Source organism: Macrosteles quadrilineatus, unplaced genomic scaffold, assembly GCF_028750875.1.
Source record: "Macrosteles quadrilineatus isolate MER2022 unplaced genomic scaffold, UCM_ALF_1.0 Scaffold_4__1_contigs__length_99947679, whole genome shotgun sequence".
NCBI lineage: Eukaryota > Metazoa > Arthropoda > Insecta > Hemiptera > Cicadellidae > Macrosteles > Macrosteles quadrilineatus.
The window spans coordinates 21,119,358-21,138,149 of NW_026542597.1; the positions used below are offsets into that span (position 1 = coordinate 21,119,358).

The 18,792-nt window shown below is 32.6% G+C and overlaps 1 protein-coding gene across 1 annotated transcript in view; it reads right to left on the reverse strand.

Annotated features, from left to right (window-relative positions):
* The window catches only part of LOC128993303 (organic cation transporter protein-like), a 47,506-nt gene extending 31,337 nt beyond the window's left edge, over positions 1–16,169 (reverse strand). The window contains exon 1 of the mRNA XM_054417110.1: positions 16,078–16,169. Coding sequence (XP_054273085.1) covers position 16,078 — 1 coding nt within the window. The 5' untranslated portion in view covers positions 16,079–16,169. The remainder of the gene's footprint in view (positions 1–16,077) is intronic.
* Between the last annotated feature and the right edge of the window lie 2,623 nt (positions 16,170–18,792).

Sequence of the window (18,792 nt, forward strand, 5' to 3'; positions counted from 1 at the left end):
TGCAAAGCAAACGCTGAACTTGAATACGCTCTGGCACTTTCTTCCAGGTGTGTGTACAAGTCCGGGTGAGGCACCGACCTCTAAAAGTGAAAGGTTTGCGATAATTTAGCAACTTGGAGGTGTTTGCCAACCAATGGACCTTGCTCTGATCATCGTCCCATATCTACAATTAATTGTTGACTTGAACACGTGAGAGTAGCCTATTGTTGCAATATGACGAGAATTGCTTCTCAAATAATAGTACGTACTTTGGAGGTGTTTGGTTTGTGTTGACCTATGTTCGAACCTGGTGTTTTTTGATGTAGAAATATTCATGTAACAATTTTTGGGGTTCCAACTTTCATCACTTGCTCATGTCGAACACATTAGACTTAAGTTTTGGAGAAAAGAATGATCAATAATGGATACCCTAACTCATTTGTTTGTACCTCTTGTCATTGGCCAAGAATGATTTACATGAGTAGGCAAAGCATTCAAGTATATAAGTATACGCTTGTAAGTAGCACAATTGTAGTACAATCAAGATTATCAAGATTAATAATTATCCCTCAAAAATATAAGATTAAAGTTAGCTATAAATTTGCGCTAGTTATTTGATAAACAACGTTTTCAGCAATTGACCATAATTTAAATTGGCCAAACTTCCAGTCTTATGTCTGTACATCAATAGCTTGAACATACTCTACAGATTGTTGTTAATATATTTATTATATCAATACAAAATGTCTTTTGTTGTATTTGTTTTTACATGTCAATTTTTTTCAGATTGAGATTTCCGTCAAGGCTCTACACGCTCTCAGACCAAACATTCCAACATTCGTAATTGAGACCGTGGTGAGAACTCCAACAAATGGATGAAGACTCTCGCACCAAAGAGGACCGTTCACAGGGTAACGTTTTTCCTCAAATAAGAGGAAAATTTATACTTGACATCAGCGCTCACACGGCATCAGAATAAAACATACATAAAGCCTTAAGATTTTTCTCAAAACGAGAAGTCATTTTGGCACAAAAAATCGCTATCACATAATCACAGCCCGTATCATCAAAGAATATACAATTCTTTTTCCTCCACCTTCTTTGACACTATGTGGGAACTACAATTAAAAATCAAGTACATTCAACAATACAAGTGTCACACGTCAATTCATTGCCAAGGCCTTCTTAATTGCATCTTTTGTCACCACGTTTTGATTCCAATCTGATCAGCTGTTGGAATCTCAAGGACATTGGAACAAAACTGCCTAAAACTCCGCACAAAAACCATCCTCAAGGAGGACAGATCATTGGCTGTTCAGAGTTGCTAATTTGTGAGTCTAAAGACTTATTATGCGCAGTGTGCTGGTTGGTTGTTTGTTGTTTGTTTACAACAATGCTGTTTGTAGCTGATTGTTGAAGGTTGGCTGTGTAGAAGTAGAGCTAAGAACATTAGAGCGGAAAAAACTTTAGAATGGAAGATGGATGATTGACGTGATGGAAAATAATGCTTTGTTTGGATCAAATAACATTAATGTGAGCTAAATAGATGAAAGAAAATTGACTAGGATTATTTTAGCGAATTTTACCTATAGAAAAGAAGCTATAGCTGTTACAGTAAGACCCAAGACCGATATACTTTTTGATATAGATGTCCCCGGCCAAAAACTCTATTTGTTCAAAATGGTACGTATTTATATACATTTATTTGTGTCCATGAACATGATAACTCGAGCAATTGTGGTGCGATATTGGTGAAATTTGGCTTTAACGTTTAGGTACACTTGAACCAGCAAGATATGATCATGAGAACTGGGAGTTATAGGAATTTAAAATTGTTCAATATTTTTTTCACCCTTAAGTTATACCATAAAGATTCTTGATTTTCATTACAACCATCGTTTAGAGCTCAAAAACAAATATTTTTTTCATTAAAGCGTTGTAGACATTCCTAAAAAGCTGACATAACAATTTTTATACCATTCTTATGGAGAATAAATAAACTATTGAGGTTCGCTTGTTTATGGATATATCATGATCAATTTTGGCAGTTAAATGTTTTGATGCTATACTATTGAAATTTATCAAAGAAATGGTTTTTCATCCCTGTAGCAGCAAACCTAGGTACTCGTTATTACTTCAATAAGGTGCATATGACATATCAAGGGAATATTTTAGTAAAAATACAATTAACTAGAAATTCACTTACAGTATCTGTTTTCGAAGGGGGTATTTTCATTATAAGTAGGTAGTTTATAAATTTTTAAGAAAACTTTCTTTTATAGATTCAAATTTTATCCTGCTGACCCACGATGATGACAAGTCTGACCGGATGATTCTCCCACACCAAGGATTGTATTTGAAGTCAAATTTGAGTAAAGAAAGGATTATTAAAATTATAGCTTTGTTACTAAAGATCAGCAAATGCTGTGATCAGGGTTATTTATTTTCAGAAATGATCAAGGATGGCAGGGCCCAGTTTTGAACCATCAAAAAGCTAATAAATTTTCTCACTATCGATCCTGGTGATATTAGGCGAGCACTATACTAAGCCACACATTTGCAAGGGACTATGTTTAAGCTTTGCCTCGAATTAAACCGTTTGCATCACCATTAAACGTATAAAATCTCTATCAAAACCTTACCGACCCAGGCCTTGAGTGTCCATCCGTTCCATATACCCGATTACCGTCTTAATTACCTCAGAGATAACCAACTGGTGACCTAGATGGGACAAAGCCCGAGGTACAGAGGTAAGTCATTATCTTGCAACATGCTGCAGATCCAATGAAGCAATAATGATATCGCAACCTCCGTTCAATAGTAATGATCGAGTCACCTGTCTGTTACTTCCATCATTACTAAATTGACAATTTGAAACTTTAATGATGTACAGTATAGTTAATTTTATACTGTTTATGGTAACGGTTTGATTCCTGGACCTTTTAAAAGCTACTGTTATTTTTTATGTTGAGTATATAAACTCTGTGTCGTAATTTCGTTACCTTTTGGTGTGTTGTTATTTACATTCATTTTCTGTTCAAAAAAAGTTATTTGGATAATCTATGTGGTTTTAATGTTTCTTCTTTTGGTGATTATGTCGATCACAATTAGGTTAGGTTTTAAGTTATAGGTTAGGTTAGGTTAGGTCAGGTTATCAATAAAATTGGTATTGTAAGTAACCTAATCCAACATAACCTAACCTAATGAGCCGTATTAATAAAGATGAGGTAAACCTTTTACTTGCGAAAATTCGAGCAAATCCTTCAATCTGTATTAATAAAAACTAAAGCAAAACCTTTTGCTTTAGAAGTAAAAGGTAATCTATAGAAATTTGAGGTTTTGCTCATGACTTGAGTAAATGGTTATTAATAAAACTGACCATTTACTTTTTCTTTGAAGTAAATCCTTCAAAAATGATGCATCTGATCAGTAGCAGATTATACGTTTAAGTAAAAGGTGTGTGGTGGTTTTACAGTGTGGTGCTAAATTTTAGCGAATTTCCTAAATAGGGAAAAAGCTATTCCGTAGGTCTCATGGTAAGACCTAGACCCATGACCCATTTACTTTTCCGTTTTCAGGTCCCCAGAGGCCAAAAACCTCCTCCGTTCAAATTCATATATGTGTGTGCCCGTTAGCACGATAACTCGAGCAAAGGTGATCCGATTTTGATTAAATTTGGTGCAAACGTGTAAACCTACGTTTATTCTAAGGGATTCGCGAATCAGCATAATAGGATATGGAAACGGGGGCTTATCGGCGGTTTTATGGGGTAATTGGATTTTAACATTTTTTACCCTAAAAACATAGAATTTAGCAACTTCTTTCCAAGCCATATTGTAGAGTTTAAAAAAACTATTAATTTAGTATATCGAAGCGAGGTTATGCGCCTAATGGCTACGGAGAAAATTCAAAAAAATTGTAAATTTAAAATTTCCATGTTATTTTTATGGAGAAATTTTTAAACTGTTGTAGTTTTCTTGTTTATGATCATTTTTTGATCAAATTTGCATTCATTTCATACTAAACTATTACATTTTACAAAAAAAAACAAAACACCTTTTTACCCTCCCTGTAGCAGTAAACCTAAGTACTCAGTTAAACTAAAGCTATTTAAATAGGGAATGAATGTGATATTGGAGACATTTTAGTGTACATCCAATCAGGCAAATGGAAATTTACTTAGTCTGCAGGTTTGCTGTGGCGGGAGTATTTTGTTTACCTCTTACTAAGCTATCAACATCTCAATAAAAACACACCTCAATACCTTCCTTGAATCAGCAATCCTAGGTACTCATAAAAATTAATATCATTTAAATAGGAAATAAATCTGACAATTTTCAGGGGATATTTTAGAAGAAATCCAGCCAGGTAAATGGAAATTTATTTAGTCTGCAGCTGCGATGAGGGTTCCTGTGGTTATACAGTACTGCATGCTATCTACAAAGCATATATCATGATTTCTATAAACAAATTTATTATGTACCCGACTAACTATTATCATCAACCAAATTCTATGTCTAGAAAGGAGTTAAGATTATGGGAGTAAAATCCGGGGTAAAATTCCGGCCCACACACTCTAGATTTTATAATTTAGTTTGTGATGATTAAATTCAAAGCCGGATGCAAAACCATTACACGGAGTTGGTACAGTTAAGCCTTCGAGGGGTATCAGTAGACAAAAATAGACAGGATCAGACGTGTAACATGTGATGTTCCTAAAGAACCATTTACTTCCGAGCAGAAGGATTTGCTCGGAAGTAAAAGGTAATCATTATTAATACGGTTTGAAGGATATGCTTTTACTTTTACCTTTTACTAGAAGCAAATGCTTTTGCTTCATACCTTTTCCTTTTGAGCATATCCTTCTTTTTATTAATACGGCTCAATATAATCTAACCTAACCTATCCTAAACTAATACCTAACTCACTCTACTGGTTAGTTTGAGTACCCTCATGACCCATTTAAGCGAAAATTTTGTTTTTCCACTTTTCCGGAGAAACTGTGCTTTTCCCGGGAAAATAACAATCATTTTGGAATTCAGGACGTTATTTAGCATAAGAGTAGTGGAAAAATATAATTTTAGCAAGACGTCCGTTATCGTTATAATTACCCTTCTTTTTACGAAACCACCATATGCTTGTTTAGTTCGACACGAAATTTAGATTTCGCTAAATTACGGTAATTTATTGATAATTATTCATAATTAACAGTACAGACTCTGATGTCCTTAAAGCTGTTTTATTGTTTATTTGCTATGTATTTATTTTTATTGATTTATTCCATGAAACATTAACATATAGGGTAATCTTTTGTAATTGTGTAATCAAATTAATTAACTATTGTGTTTAAACGTAGACGTGCAACAACAACTATCTTATTTGAATTAGATTAGTAAAACCAACATAAATGAAAACATATTATTGGAATTTAAAATGTTAAAGATTTCCTTTTTGAGATTCGAAAAGTTTCTTCTTATTCTTCTTTGTTAAGACTCACTTATCTGTCATTTTATATAGTTATTCTTAGTTAACGATAAGTTAGTGATGTTTCAAACTAGTAAATGTCATATAGCTTTGCATTTAGAGTGAATAACGTACTATGTATTGCATATTGTCAATAATCTATAAATTGTATTGAACATTAAACCCTCAAAAAGGAAGAATTATTTCCTTAATAAATGACAGTACGGGATCCAATAAAATCTTTTTGTAATACTACGTCTTAATTAAAGTGCTCAATTAACTTCATGTTATTTAACTAAATAGTTTGATTATAGTAGTTAATTAATTAAATCATAGATTATACTTACTCAGAATTACAACCCCTAAAGGCCTAAATCAACTCACGGATTATGTTTACTAAAAAATCTTCGATTATTAATTAATAACACAGAACCAGTTGACACCCCAAAATCATTCGAATCACTCCCGAACCTGGAGAGCATTTAAGCTTAACGTGTAAACACTGCAAATAAGTAGACAATGACTAAGAACTGGGTCATGTTCTAGTGCGGAACTGCGGAATAACAACAATCTGATGGAAAGTTATTCCTGGTAAAAATTGGCACTTTCGTTGGCGAAGGTCAAAAGTTTGCAACAATAAACAATTTGTGTTTATACACATGACGTTTGTCAGGGACGAAAATGTACTAGAAATGAAACTTCAGTAGAATTGATGTGTTGTACCATTGACTATTGATACAACTAGACATTCCATCCACATGTTAAAGTTGTCGCCAGGTTTTTAATCAAATTTCTCTTAGTTGATGTAAGCCACCTACAGATTGCGCTAATCTAATTTGCTGTTTTCTGTCGAATACCCGATGGTTTTTACCAAGTCAAACTGATGGAACGACTTATTATGAGCTATAGCAATTGTTGTGACCCTCCAATGATGTAAGTAACAAAAAATAAGGTAGAAAATGGTTATACCATAGATAAAACATACTCCATTAGTAGATTTCTCACCATTATGGATAAGCTAAGGACAATTTTATTGTTAGTTCTGTCCGGTGCCCTGTAGAGGTTGTGTTTTGTTTACAATTTGTTTCTTGCTATTTCAGTTATTTAAAACCTCGTTTAACCAAATAAAATGATATAATCATAAACAATAACTCGTCCCCTAGTTATATAGCTAGAACAGTAAAGCACAAATAATTAAATTAACCCTAAAATAATATAAACAAAATTTCGTTAACACTAGTGATCAGTGTCACCGGAAATGAGCTAGTCACGAAAAACGAGCTTAAAATTTTACAATGGGATGAATGAGAAGTCTACTTTTGTTGGTTAGTCTATAGCTATACGAGAGAACTTCAGTCAAGTAGTACCATAGATTAAACATGGTAGTACCTATAGTATTGTTCTGACATGAAATGAAATGAAAAAGTACCTATTTGTTTACACAGGCAAAGTTAGGGCCACATGTCCCTTTCTTACACCTGTTCTAAGAAGAAGAAGAAGAAGAAGAAGAAGAAGAAGAAGATGATGATGATGATGATGATGATGATGACTATTATTGCAGGGAGTTCTTTAATGCATAGAATAATCTCCTTGTATAAAGAACTATTTAGATTTTATAAGTCGGGAGAACATCGAAATATATCATATTCAAATAATGTTATTTTTTTATGATCGAAGGCAGTTATTCAACCTTTAATATTTATCCTTCCAAATTTACCTTAAGTATGCTTGATTGTACAGTATATACAATCCAAATACCTGAGCCAAAAGTATGAGTTTCAATTAAGTTTTATTTGACCTAATATCTACTACCTTATCTTGGGAATTAATTGTATGTCTATTCTTATCCTCCACAATTTATATTTGATCTAATTTTATTTCGTCTGTTAGTGGTATTTTTCATCAAATGATTCCTCTACAAAGTGAATTCCGTTAGTTAAATCAGAACAAGTAGAGCATGTAACTGGTTTGTAAACATAACGGCCTTGAAAGTTACTATTCAATATTAATATGGTTTCCTGATTGCGTGTTTGGCTAAACGGTGCATTTATCATAAATTATAAAGTATATTATAAAGTAAAATTTATCGTAAATTATAAGTGATGAAACATGAGATTATTTATTGGCGATTTTAATCTCAAGTTTTAATGTTAACTCCACTCCAAAAAAAGGGATAGTGTACAATAACTTAAACTAAGTTTTCTAAATGTCTACCAAATAGTTTGATTAATAACAGAACTACAGTGCACACCTACAATTATAAAAAAAAAAAAAAAACTAAATTGTCAAGCATTTAAATATATTGAGACATGCGAGTCAAATAATTAAAATATACCGTACCTAAACATTGACAATGAGCGTATAGTTTGTTTGTATTTTACTTTTTAAACACAAACACGTTACCGGTATTGATTTAATTACGACGGTTTTTTGAAAACCTACAGGGTGTCCCCGATTTTTCTACCGACTTTTTAAGGTAGAACCAAAGACAAACTAAAATATCACATTAACAATTTCCTAATCTCATAAGTCGTGTGTTTGATTTCTTCACAAAACTATTTTTGCAACAGCCGTTTTCAATATTATGCATTTCGGGTCTTAAGAAGGTCTTTTACTCCCTAAGGAGTAAAAGGCCTTTTTAGTCCCTTCGTAGTAAAAGTCAGCTGTTGTAAATACAGTTGTAAACTTCGATTGTGAGCAATCGGCCAATCGCATACCCATAAAAAATTATGCATCGATTATATCTTATTGTTGCATTCTTGGCAATAGTTCAACATATCGATAGTAAATAATGTAGGTAAAAACACAATCGTACACACACAATGTACACTAACACAATCGTAATGGACGAAATGATTGGATCACTGAATAAACAGGATTGTTTGTATTAGCAAAATTGAAACCACGTTGGAAGTAATTTTGAGAGGTCTTCTTTACATTAAAGGTATTTTCATCTTGTAACTTATTTCGCCTAAATAGTGATTAAATACTTAAATATCCAAAGTAATTGGACTAAGTTTTCTTTGGGTAGAACACTTTTACAGGTAACCCATTTTTTAGATGATGTGTCTACTTTAATATCAAAAGTAATTGGACTACATCCTCATTCAACCAAGTTTTCTTTGGGTAGAACACTGATACAGCTGGTCCATAGATGATGTGTCTACTTTAATATCAAAGTAATTGGACTAGACCCTCATTCAACCGATTTTTCTTTGGGTAGAACACTTTTACAGGTAACCCATTTTTTAGATGATGTGTCTACTTTAATATCAAAAGTAATTGGACTACACCCTCATTCAACCAAGTTTTCTTTGGGTAGAACACTGATACAGCTGGCCCATAGATGATGTGTCTACTTTAATATCAAAGTAATTGGACTAGACCCTCATTCAACCAAGTTTTCTTTGGGTAGAACACTGATACAGCTGGCCCATAGATGATGTGTCTACTTTAATATCAAAGTAATTGGACTAGACCCTCATTCAACCAAGTTTTCTTTGGGTAGAACACTGATGCAGCTGGCCCATAGATGATGTGTCTACTTTAATATCCAAAGTAATTGGACTAGACCCTCATTCAACCAAGTTTTCATTGGGTAGAACACGTTATAAGCTGGCACATATATGATGTGTCTACTTTAATATTGAAGTAATTGGACTAGACCCTCATTCAACCAAGTTCTAAGGGTAGAACACGTTGTAAGCTGGCCCATAGATGATGTGTCTTGTCTACTATCCAAAGTAATTGGACTAGACCCTCATTCAACCAAGTTCTAAGGGTAGAACACGTTGTAAGCTGGCCCATATATGATGTGTCTACTTTAATATCCAAAGTAATTGGACAAGACCCTCATTCAATCAAGTTTTCTTTGGGTAGAACACTGATACAGCTGGCCCATAGATGATGTGTCTACTTTAATATCCAAAGTAATTGGACTAGACCCTCATTCAACCAAGTTTTCTTTGGGTAGAACACGTTATAAGCTGGCCCATATATGATGTGTCTACTTTAATATTGAAGTAATTGGACTAGACCCTCATTCAACCAAGTTCTAAGGGTAGAACACGTTGTAAGCTGGCCCATATATGATGTGTCTACTTTAATATTGAAGTAATTGGACTAGACCCTCATTCAACCAAATTTTCTTTGGTTAGAACACTTTTACAGCTAGCCGAATGATTATGCGTCTACTTTAATATCGAAAGTTATTGGACTAGACCCTCATTCAACCAAGTTTTCTTTGGGTAGAACACTTTTACAGGTAACCCATTTTTTAGATGATGTGTCTACTGTAATATCAAAAGTAATTGGACTACACCCTCATTCAACCAAGTTTTCTTTGGGTAGAACATGTTATAATCTGGCCCATATATGATGTGTCTATTATCCAAAGTAATTGGACTAGACCCTCATTCAACCAAGTTTTCTTTGGGTAGAATACTAATACAGCTCGTCCATAGATGATGTGTCTACTTTAATATCCAAAGTAACTGTACTAGACCCTCATTCAACCAAGTTTTCTTTGGGTAGAACACTTTTACAGGTAACCCATTTTTTAGATGATGTGTCTACTTTAATATCAAAAGTAATTGGACTACACCCTCATTCAACCAAGTTTTCTTTGGGTAGAACACTGATACAGCTGGCCCATAGATGATGTGTCTACTTTAATATCAAAGTAATTGGACTACACCCTCGTCCCTCATTCAACCAAGTTTTCTTTGGGTAGAACACTTTTACAGCTGGCCCATAGATGACGTGTCTACTTTAATATCAAAGTCATTGGACTAGACCCTCATTCAACCAAGTTTTCTTTGGTTAGAACACTTTTACAGCTGGCCCATAAATGATGTGTCTACTTTAATATCGAAAGAAATTGGAGCAGACTCTCATTCAACCAAATTTTCTTTGGTTAGAACACATTTACAGCTAGCCGAATGATTATGCGTCTACTTTAATATCGAAAGTAATTGGACTAGACCCTCATTCAACCAAGTTTTTTTTGGGTAGAACACTTTTACAGCTAGCCGAATGATTATGCGTCTACTTTAATATCGAAAGTAATTGGACTAGACCCTCATTCAACCAAGTTTTTTTTGGGTAGAACACGTTATAAGCTGGTCCATAGATGATGTGTCTACTTAAATATCGAAAGTAATTGGACAAGACCCTCATTCAACCAAGTTCTCTAAGGGTAGGACACTGGTTTAATCAGAAATAATGCGCTAACAATGAGGTGAAAACAATCGACAGGGAAGTACAAGTAGGCCTACAGTAGTTAACAATTACCAGGTTGGTCAGTAGAAGGCAGAGGCAGTGTGAGAGCAAGGACACTCATTCATTGGTCAATTAACTAACATTTCCGTCGTCTGTCTGTCTGTCTGTCCCACATCTAATCGCCAAACCACGCAACTACTATCAGTAGGCTACTATTGTCGTCAAGTTAAACCGTTGATTATAGATAAAACAAACAGAACTAGACTCCAATGCCTTCTCAATTGTAGCATTTTCCCGAATTTTCTTAATGTAATTTTCAATTTAGATAGGAACGCCACCAAGGGGCGTATTTTAACCAAAATATGAGTGAAGGATGAGTGTAGAATGGTAATATGTTTTGTGTTTGTTATTGAATGAAATCAGCTGTTTCATCAGTCAGGATTATTTTCTTAAGATCACGGACAGCTGGGTCCAGTTTCGAACCATAAAAAAGTTCGGACTTTTTAATATCGATCCGGCAACCTTTTGATTGTCAGGTGAGTACTATAACCACTCAATCACCCAGCTGGTTTTAAATAAAATGAACGCAGTATGGCCACCAACAGATTGTGCTTTTGTCGATTTTACTGACTTCGGTTATTTACACAAAGTTGATAGCTTAGTCAAACTATTGTATTGTAAACCAGCATCTTTTATATCATATCAACAGTCAAATACGCTCCTTCCCTCGGTGATAGCTCACTTACAATACGTTATCATACATAGTTATGTGGTACTAAAAACAATTCATGTGATAGTTTTTACAAGGGTTTTTGGTTATGAAAAAATAATGTATAAGAGTAAAAGTCTGTGAATTTGCAGCCTTTTGCCCTACATACGGCGGCCACTCGAAACTACCACGCTAGTTTTACAGTAGTTCTTATTGTATTGTACTACAAAGATCTTACAAGTTTACATTCACTAAACTTGTAAATGGTAAAATTAATTCTAGATAAAAGGTTAAATTCCTAACCCCACTTGTCCCCCTAACGTAAGTGTTTTACTAGTTGTTATTTTTTTATGTTTTAGTACAATTTAATTTTTACTTACTTATAAAAATCTGTTAAAATGGAGGACACAAACGAATCTCACAATAAGCAAAAATTGTAAGTATTTAAATTCACACTCGAAGCTATTAACACAAGAAAATGTACATAAATTATGACATGCATTGTTTAACACAACCAAACGATATCGAATAAATATCTAGTCCATTGTACTGCCGAGCCAACTAATAATTACAATACAGACATTTAATGGATTTTAGTAAAAACAGCTTTGTCTTTGTGACGTAAATCTAGCCTATTTAAACAGTTGGCATGAAATTTCATGACAATTCGTAGCTCTTATGTTGGTAAAATAATTTTTGAACCATTGTATTTCAATTTACACTTTGTTCTACAATTTTTAATTTTTTTTAGATTTGGTTTAATATTAATAAGGGTTTTATCAAGAAGTGTAGTACGTCTTTATTCAAAGTGCTTGCAAGGTTTATTTCAAGGTTCTTTGTTATTTTTCCTATTAAACATTTATTTTGGCCTAAATTATCTAAAAATTGATTCTATAGCGAAATATAAATGATCAAAACGTTTGATTTAAGATTTAAAATGTAGGGTGATAGAGTGAACGATGATTGTAAACATAACATACAAATACGAAGAAGAACTATATCTAGAAGCTAAAGTAAACATGGTTATCTTTTTAAAGCAGACTAGACGACTAGACAACCCCAACATTGTTTAATGTTAATCTAAAATGTAACAAAACGAACTGTCTATGCTGTTTGGATTCAGTTGTTTCTATGATTACTTAAAAATACTTGTTGATACTTTTCGCTGTACACTTCGTAGCAACTATGTCGACACAAGCACAGTTTATTGTGCCTGGTATGGTTTGTAACCACTATCTTGTGGTCAACGGTTGCACATAATCATAACCTCAAACGCAATGGGCTGGCTGCATTTAGGTTTACAAAGTTTTTCGTCAGTTTGGTAATCGGGATCGAACTATTATGGTATTTATTTGATAATTATTGTGTTGTGTTATATGTGCCTTTATGTTCTAACACTACAACAAAACATGTTAATAGAATGTTTACTTATTGGTGCACCTATCGTCAATGCACTGTACTCTAAATTGCAATCTAAGATAGAGCGATTGTTTGATAAAAGACAATGCAACGCGGGAGGATTTACGATGAGTTTATATTGCTCGAGATAAAATAAATTACTTAACTGATTGTCCCATTGTTAAATTACATTGTCATGTTGTATGTATCAATTGCTTCCTTTGTAACAAATAATTGAAGGTTATGAGTTATATAATAATTCAAATCAATTGTGAATATTTAAAGGCATGCGATACTCCCTGGTGTGGATTAATGTCAGCACTACTGAGTACTACGACTATGCGCAGTGTTATGCTGATTAGACCAATTCGTTATAATACCAAGGCAAAAAATGTGGTTCGGATTCCACTATAAACTGTAGTCCCTTAGTTGCCATTAGCTGTATGTGCTATTAATTAACAGCTGTGTCTAAGGAATACGTCGGACTTAGTCACTAACAAGACTACAAGATCGTTCCACTCATCCTACACTCATCTCTTCAACCGCTGACACTGACATATTTGCATCTGAAGACTATTGTTGTCAGCTTTCCCTATCTTGACCTTCGTGAAGCAGTTGAGGTTATGTTTTGTAAGGTTGGCAACACCTGAGAGCCAAAATGTGCAATGTTTGCCAGCCTGACTCAGCGTCTATGAGTTATCTCAAGAACTGCTGAAGAGGCATACTTTGATTTAGCTATTAGGTACCTCTTAAGAAAAAAAAAACTACGAGCTACGAGCAGTTCGAATTGTATACTTAACAATACTTATCCTGTTCCTGTATGGAAAATGTAATACAGTATTGTTATAAACATTTAAACAATGATTGGAGAGTCTGACAAATTCAGTTGCCGGACTGTAACCAATGTAATGGTTACATTAATGCCAATGCCATACATTCGCTTCTTGGTACAGCCACTTACATTTATCAGTTTTTTCACTCTATCCACTCACTCTTTGCTTCACCTTCACATTAAAAAAAACTTACCCTTTTCTAAATAAAACAGATGTCCACGTGCTTGGAAGGTGTACTCTCAAACCACAGCTGGTTCTATTACCGTGTATATGCACTGATGTTTCCGGTCTCGCTGTTTATATCATTATCCAATAGAGCTAGTTGTGTTAGTTCGGTGTTTGCGGTCATTTAAAATGTCTGTTATTTTAAGGATTTGTTAAATGGACGACGGATGCTTAAGGTTAACTCAAATACATTTAAGGCAATTGGATTTATTGTATTTGTAGGATAATAAGTGTTTAATTTATAATAATAAAATATGTTTTTTTATTGTAATTTTTGTGTTTGTTACTTTTGAAGCATGAGTAGACTTTATGAACTATATTCTTAACTTTTTATTTAAAATTTAAAATTTTTTTTCACTGGTGATAAATTAATATATTTAATTTATTAGTGAATTACAAGTAAAAAATATTGCTAAGTAAGGGAAAATATTACTCTACGATTTTATTGCAATATTAATTAAAGATGTGAGCACAATAAATGGTCTCTAGTGAAAGTATTGCTACACTTTATACTAAGTTAAACACAATAAATTGATGAACTCATTTATAACGATTCTGATATTTTATAAACTACAACAAATTTCACTTTGTTTAATTATTAAAAATTAAAGTAATTTAGGTGAAATACTGGAAATTACCACGGTTCAATTGCATTATGTTTAGCAACAAAATTTATAAAATTTTTAAATAAATTAAATTGTAATTATAGAGTATACAAATTGTCGTAAAACTCTGTTTATGTTTATACACTAAACTATTCTATTCACATAAGAAACAGTTAATTAGTTAACTGTTTACAAGTTAAACAAGTTAATAAGAGAATAAATTAAAAACTGTGAAATTGAACCAGATACGAAATTTTCGAAGGCCAAATAACCCCTTAAGAAACCCCCCCCCCCAACCCCTTTTACCCCTTTTTTTATAATTGAGGGACAAGGTAGAAACAAAGGGAAATCTAGTAATTACACAAACTGAAATTTGATGGACAAAAGGTGTTTCAGAAACGCACCATTTTACTGAGCGAATTCCACTAAGCTTTGCGTCTAAATTTAAATATACCGTAATCAATTTATAATCAAACAAACAATTAATTTAAATTGATTAATTGAATGATTAATGTCAATGATTAATGAATTTTAATTTATTAACTTAATGATTGATGAATTAATTTTACACAATAATTTTCATTAAATTATTTACAAAATTGTATACACCACAAATGGTTTGTCTGCACTCAAAATATTGTTACGTTATACATTAAAATGGCGTTAACAATTTGAACCAGTAGCATGCAATTCATGAGCAATTTATAGCAATGTTAAACATAATAACACTGATAAATATCCTTGGAAAAGCTCAACGGTACCATCAATAATAAACTATGAATATAAATAACAATAATATGTTAAGCAAAACGTTAACAAACAATGTAATAAATTAAATGACCACCAAATCGTTTCTTCCTAGTTCTTTTAAATCATTTTAAACATTTAAAATCATAAAAATGTGTGTAGATTGGTAGAATATTAAAATATTTCGGTACAATTACTTACAATGAAAATTAATATAAAAACAAGGTCGTAATTTCAGTTGAAACTGAATAAACTCGATTGCTAATTATAAATTTTCTCTTTTAAAACGTAAAAAAATCATGAATAGACCCCCTATAAACTATTAAAAAAATGAAAAATCTTAAACATTATTTAAATAATGAAATGTATAACTTAACGTAAAAGTTCAAAAAAGCCAATATATAATAAATTATTTTAATCCACAAGCGCTTTCAGACACTACGTTTCCATCATCAGGCTGTGTTTAAACTGATACAAAAAGCCAATATAGAATTACTAATTATTAAAACTCATTTTAAGTAAACTCAATCAAAACTATTTATTAAACAAAAAAAAAATAAATAAACACAGCCTGATGACGGAAACATAGTTTTTGAAAGCGCTTGGGGATTACAATGATTTATTTTGTATTGGCTTTTTTGAACTTTTAAGTTTAGTTATACATTTCATTATTCATTGCCAATATCTCCAATGTAAGTTATTATTAAAATAAATATAATCTAAGTACTAAGAAAATATCACAGTACAACCATAATACTAAAAAAAAATCAAAATTTGCATTTAACTCCATATCTACAGTACTGTAGTAAATTTAAAACCCATGTTGTTTCACTGCACTATACAATTTATGGATTATTTATTTAAAAATAAACTTTAATCTCAAAATATATTTACTCACTGTTACAATGAGAAGGCGGGCAGCGCGGCGGTGCGGTATGGACTGAGACCTACTCCAACAATACCCAACAAACCAACTGTCCAGGTATGACCAACTAACTGCCTACTGGCGGACGAAGGCGTCAGGCCTTGAACTATCCGACGATTGTTGGCTGGAAGATTGATAAAACATTCTGCAAGAGGGAGGCAGTGGTTTTACTTTATGCTTTAAATTACCTCTTATCTGGTACATTAAAATGTGAAAGGGGGTTTTGACATAAAATTGTGAATCAACTACTTGACGAATTTTCATGATTCTGTTTTTAAGGAAAACTAATTTCAAGAGAAACAAATTTTGAAACCCTATTAATTTTAAATTTTTATTAGACATTTACTTTTAATTTCCAAACTGTTTAGGATTCGATGCTAACCCTTGCTTTTTGGCCACACATTTTCGGTTTGAAACACTATTATACCTCAGAAAAACGTATTTTTCTATACAACCTATTTGAAAATGTTTAAAATTTAAAAGGGCTTATGAGTTTCCATGATGGTTACGAAATAACAACGAAAATGAAAACAAAAGAAGCATAACATGTGCTTATAACTGGCCTGTAAAGGAGTACTTTATAAATGTAGAGTGCAAAAGAAAACCATTGTGTATTACCAGCAAATAATGTACATACTCAACTTTGTGAAAAAAACTCCAATCAATTGCTGATTATTTTACTAGGTTAGAGCCCAAGCAAAGGATAATCTCCAAAAAAATACTATCCAAAGTAGTATCATTGTAGTATAAATTATTTGCCAAATTTTGCTTAATCGTCAAATAAAAGTATTAAAGCCATTTCAATCAGCTGTTTTCAACTAACCAGCTAACAATCAAATCAATTAATTGTTTATGACAAGCTCTTATACGTGGTTTTACCACTGACTGTAAATAGAACAAGAAGAGTTAACTAAGTAAGACTTATAGCAATACAATAATACAATTCTAATTATTAGACTTCTTAAGTAGACTTTATTCGTTTCAAAGTTGTAAATAACAAGAATCGAAATAGTAAACAAAATACTTACTCTGCTTTAACCGGACAGAAATATAACTCTTAAATTATTAATTGTCTCTAGAAGACCCATGGGAACGACATTCTATGGGATTTATTTAGCTTAAAAGGAGATTCATTTTAGAACAAACTTTGTACTCCTTGTATTAATACCAAACTTGACGACTACCTGAAGACTTTGGGGTACATGATGAGAGTAATTTAGAAACTTGTGATTTTGTTTTATTTTATAATTTCGTCAGCTGTGTTTTGCAAGTCTGAAAAAAGTTGCAATGGTTTGCAATGTTTCTTGAAATAATAAATTTATCAGAGTTAATTCATCTGGGATATGATTAAAAGAAAATCTTCCAAATAATTAAAAAGTACTAATGCAATAGTTATTTGTGTAACTAGTGTGTGAAGTGGTACTGTGCACTCGTGTTACACATTATATTTCTCTTACAGTCACTAAATCATTGAAAAAAATAGTCTTTCAAACATTAAACAACACGTTTTAGGTTAGGTTGTGGTTAAATCCAAGCGTTGAACGAAATGCAGCTGATCGTAGTTGATGCCAAGCGTACACGGATTGCGTGCATAATAACAGCACGCTGTTTTGTGTTGTTTGGTTGGAATACTGGTGTGCGGCAAAAAAAGAGTACGTCCGGTAAAAATAAGTAAATGCAGCAATTAGATACTTTCTGTACTACAATACGTGCAAGGAAGTCCACTTTTACAGTTGACTGTAGTAAAAAGTATTTGATTTTTTACAGTATTGAAAGTATGCCATCAACAGAAGTTGAACAGATCATGAAGTGATAAAAAACTAACGGTGGGCTAACAAAAAAGGTGAGATGTCACCCAAATTGTTAAAAAAAGTTGCAGACCTCATATCCAACCCAGTATCTTAGTATTCAATTCAATTCAATTCAATATCATCTTTATTCTGTTTCTTGTAACATTTACAAAGAATAGAGTCACACATAAGGTAAATATAACATAAGGTCATACAACATAAGGTAAAATAATATAAAATAGTTTCATACTACGTCACATGTAACTGAGTTTCCCACATCATACAGTATTTACAATATATACATAGAAGAAACCTTTAAATAAAAATTATGTTTAAGATACAAAATAAACATTAGTTACAAAAACTACAAGAGGATAGAGACAGAGAGAGAGAGAGAGTTACAAAAATCATATATTTACAAGAAAAATAAAGTTGTTATGAGATAAAGTCTTGGAGAGAGTAAAAAGCAGATTTAATTAGATATTCTTTAAGTAATTTTAACAACCTTTTATGGGTTTTCTCTGATTTAATATTTTGAGGGAGGTTATGAAAACATAAATTGCCCATGTAAGTGGTTTTCTTTTTAAAAAATTCCAATTTGTGTTGTTCAACTAAACGATGAGCTCTTGTGTTATACGAATGGGTTGTGTTGCCAATTGAAATTTTATTGTTGAGTAGTGTAAATTTTATTGTTTCATAAATGTATAAGCCGATAACTGTAAATATTTTTAAATCCGTGAAAATATGTTTCACTGAATCATGTGAAACATAACATAACACTAGATCATGTTTCACTGTATCTAATTGAATAAATGCCTCTTTTGAATGTGGCCAGTTCTCAGATGCTCTGAAAACGACCTTGATCAAGCCACTCCACAGAAAAGGAGATCACCTCATC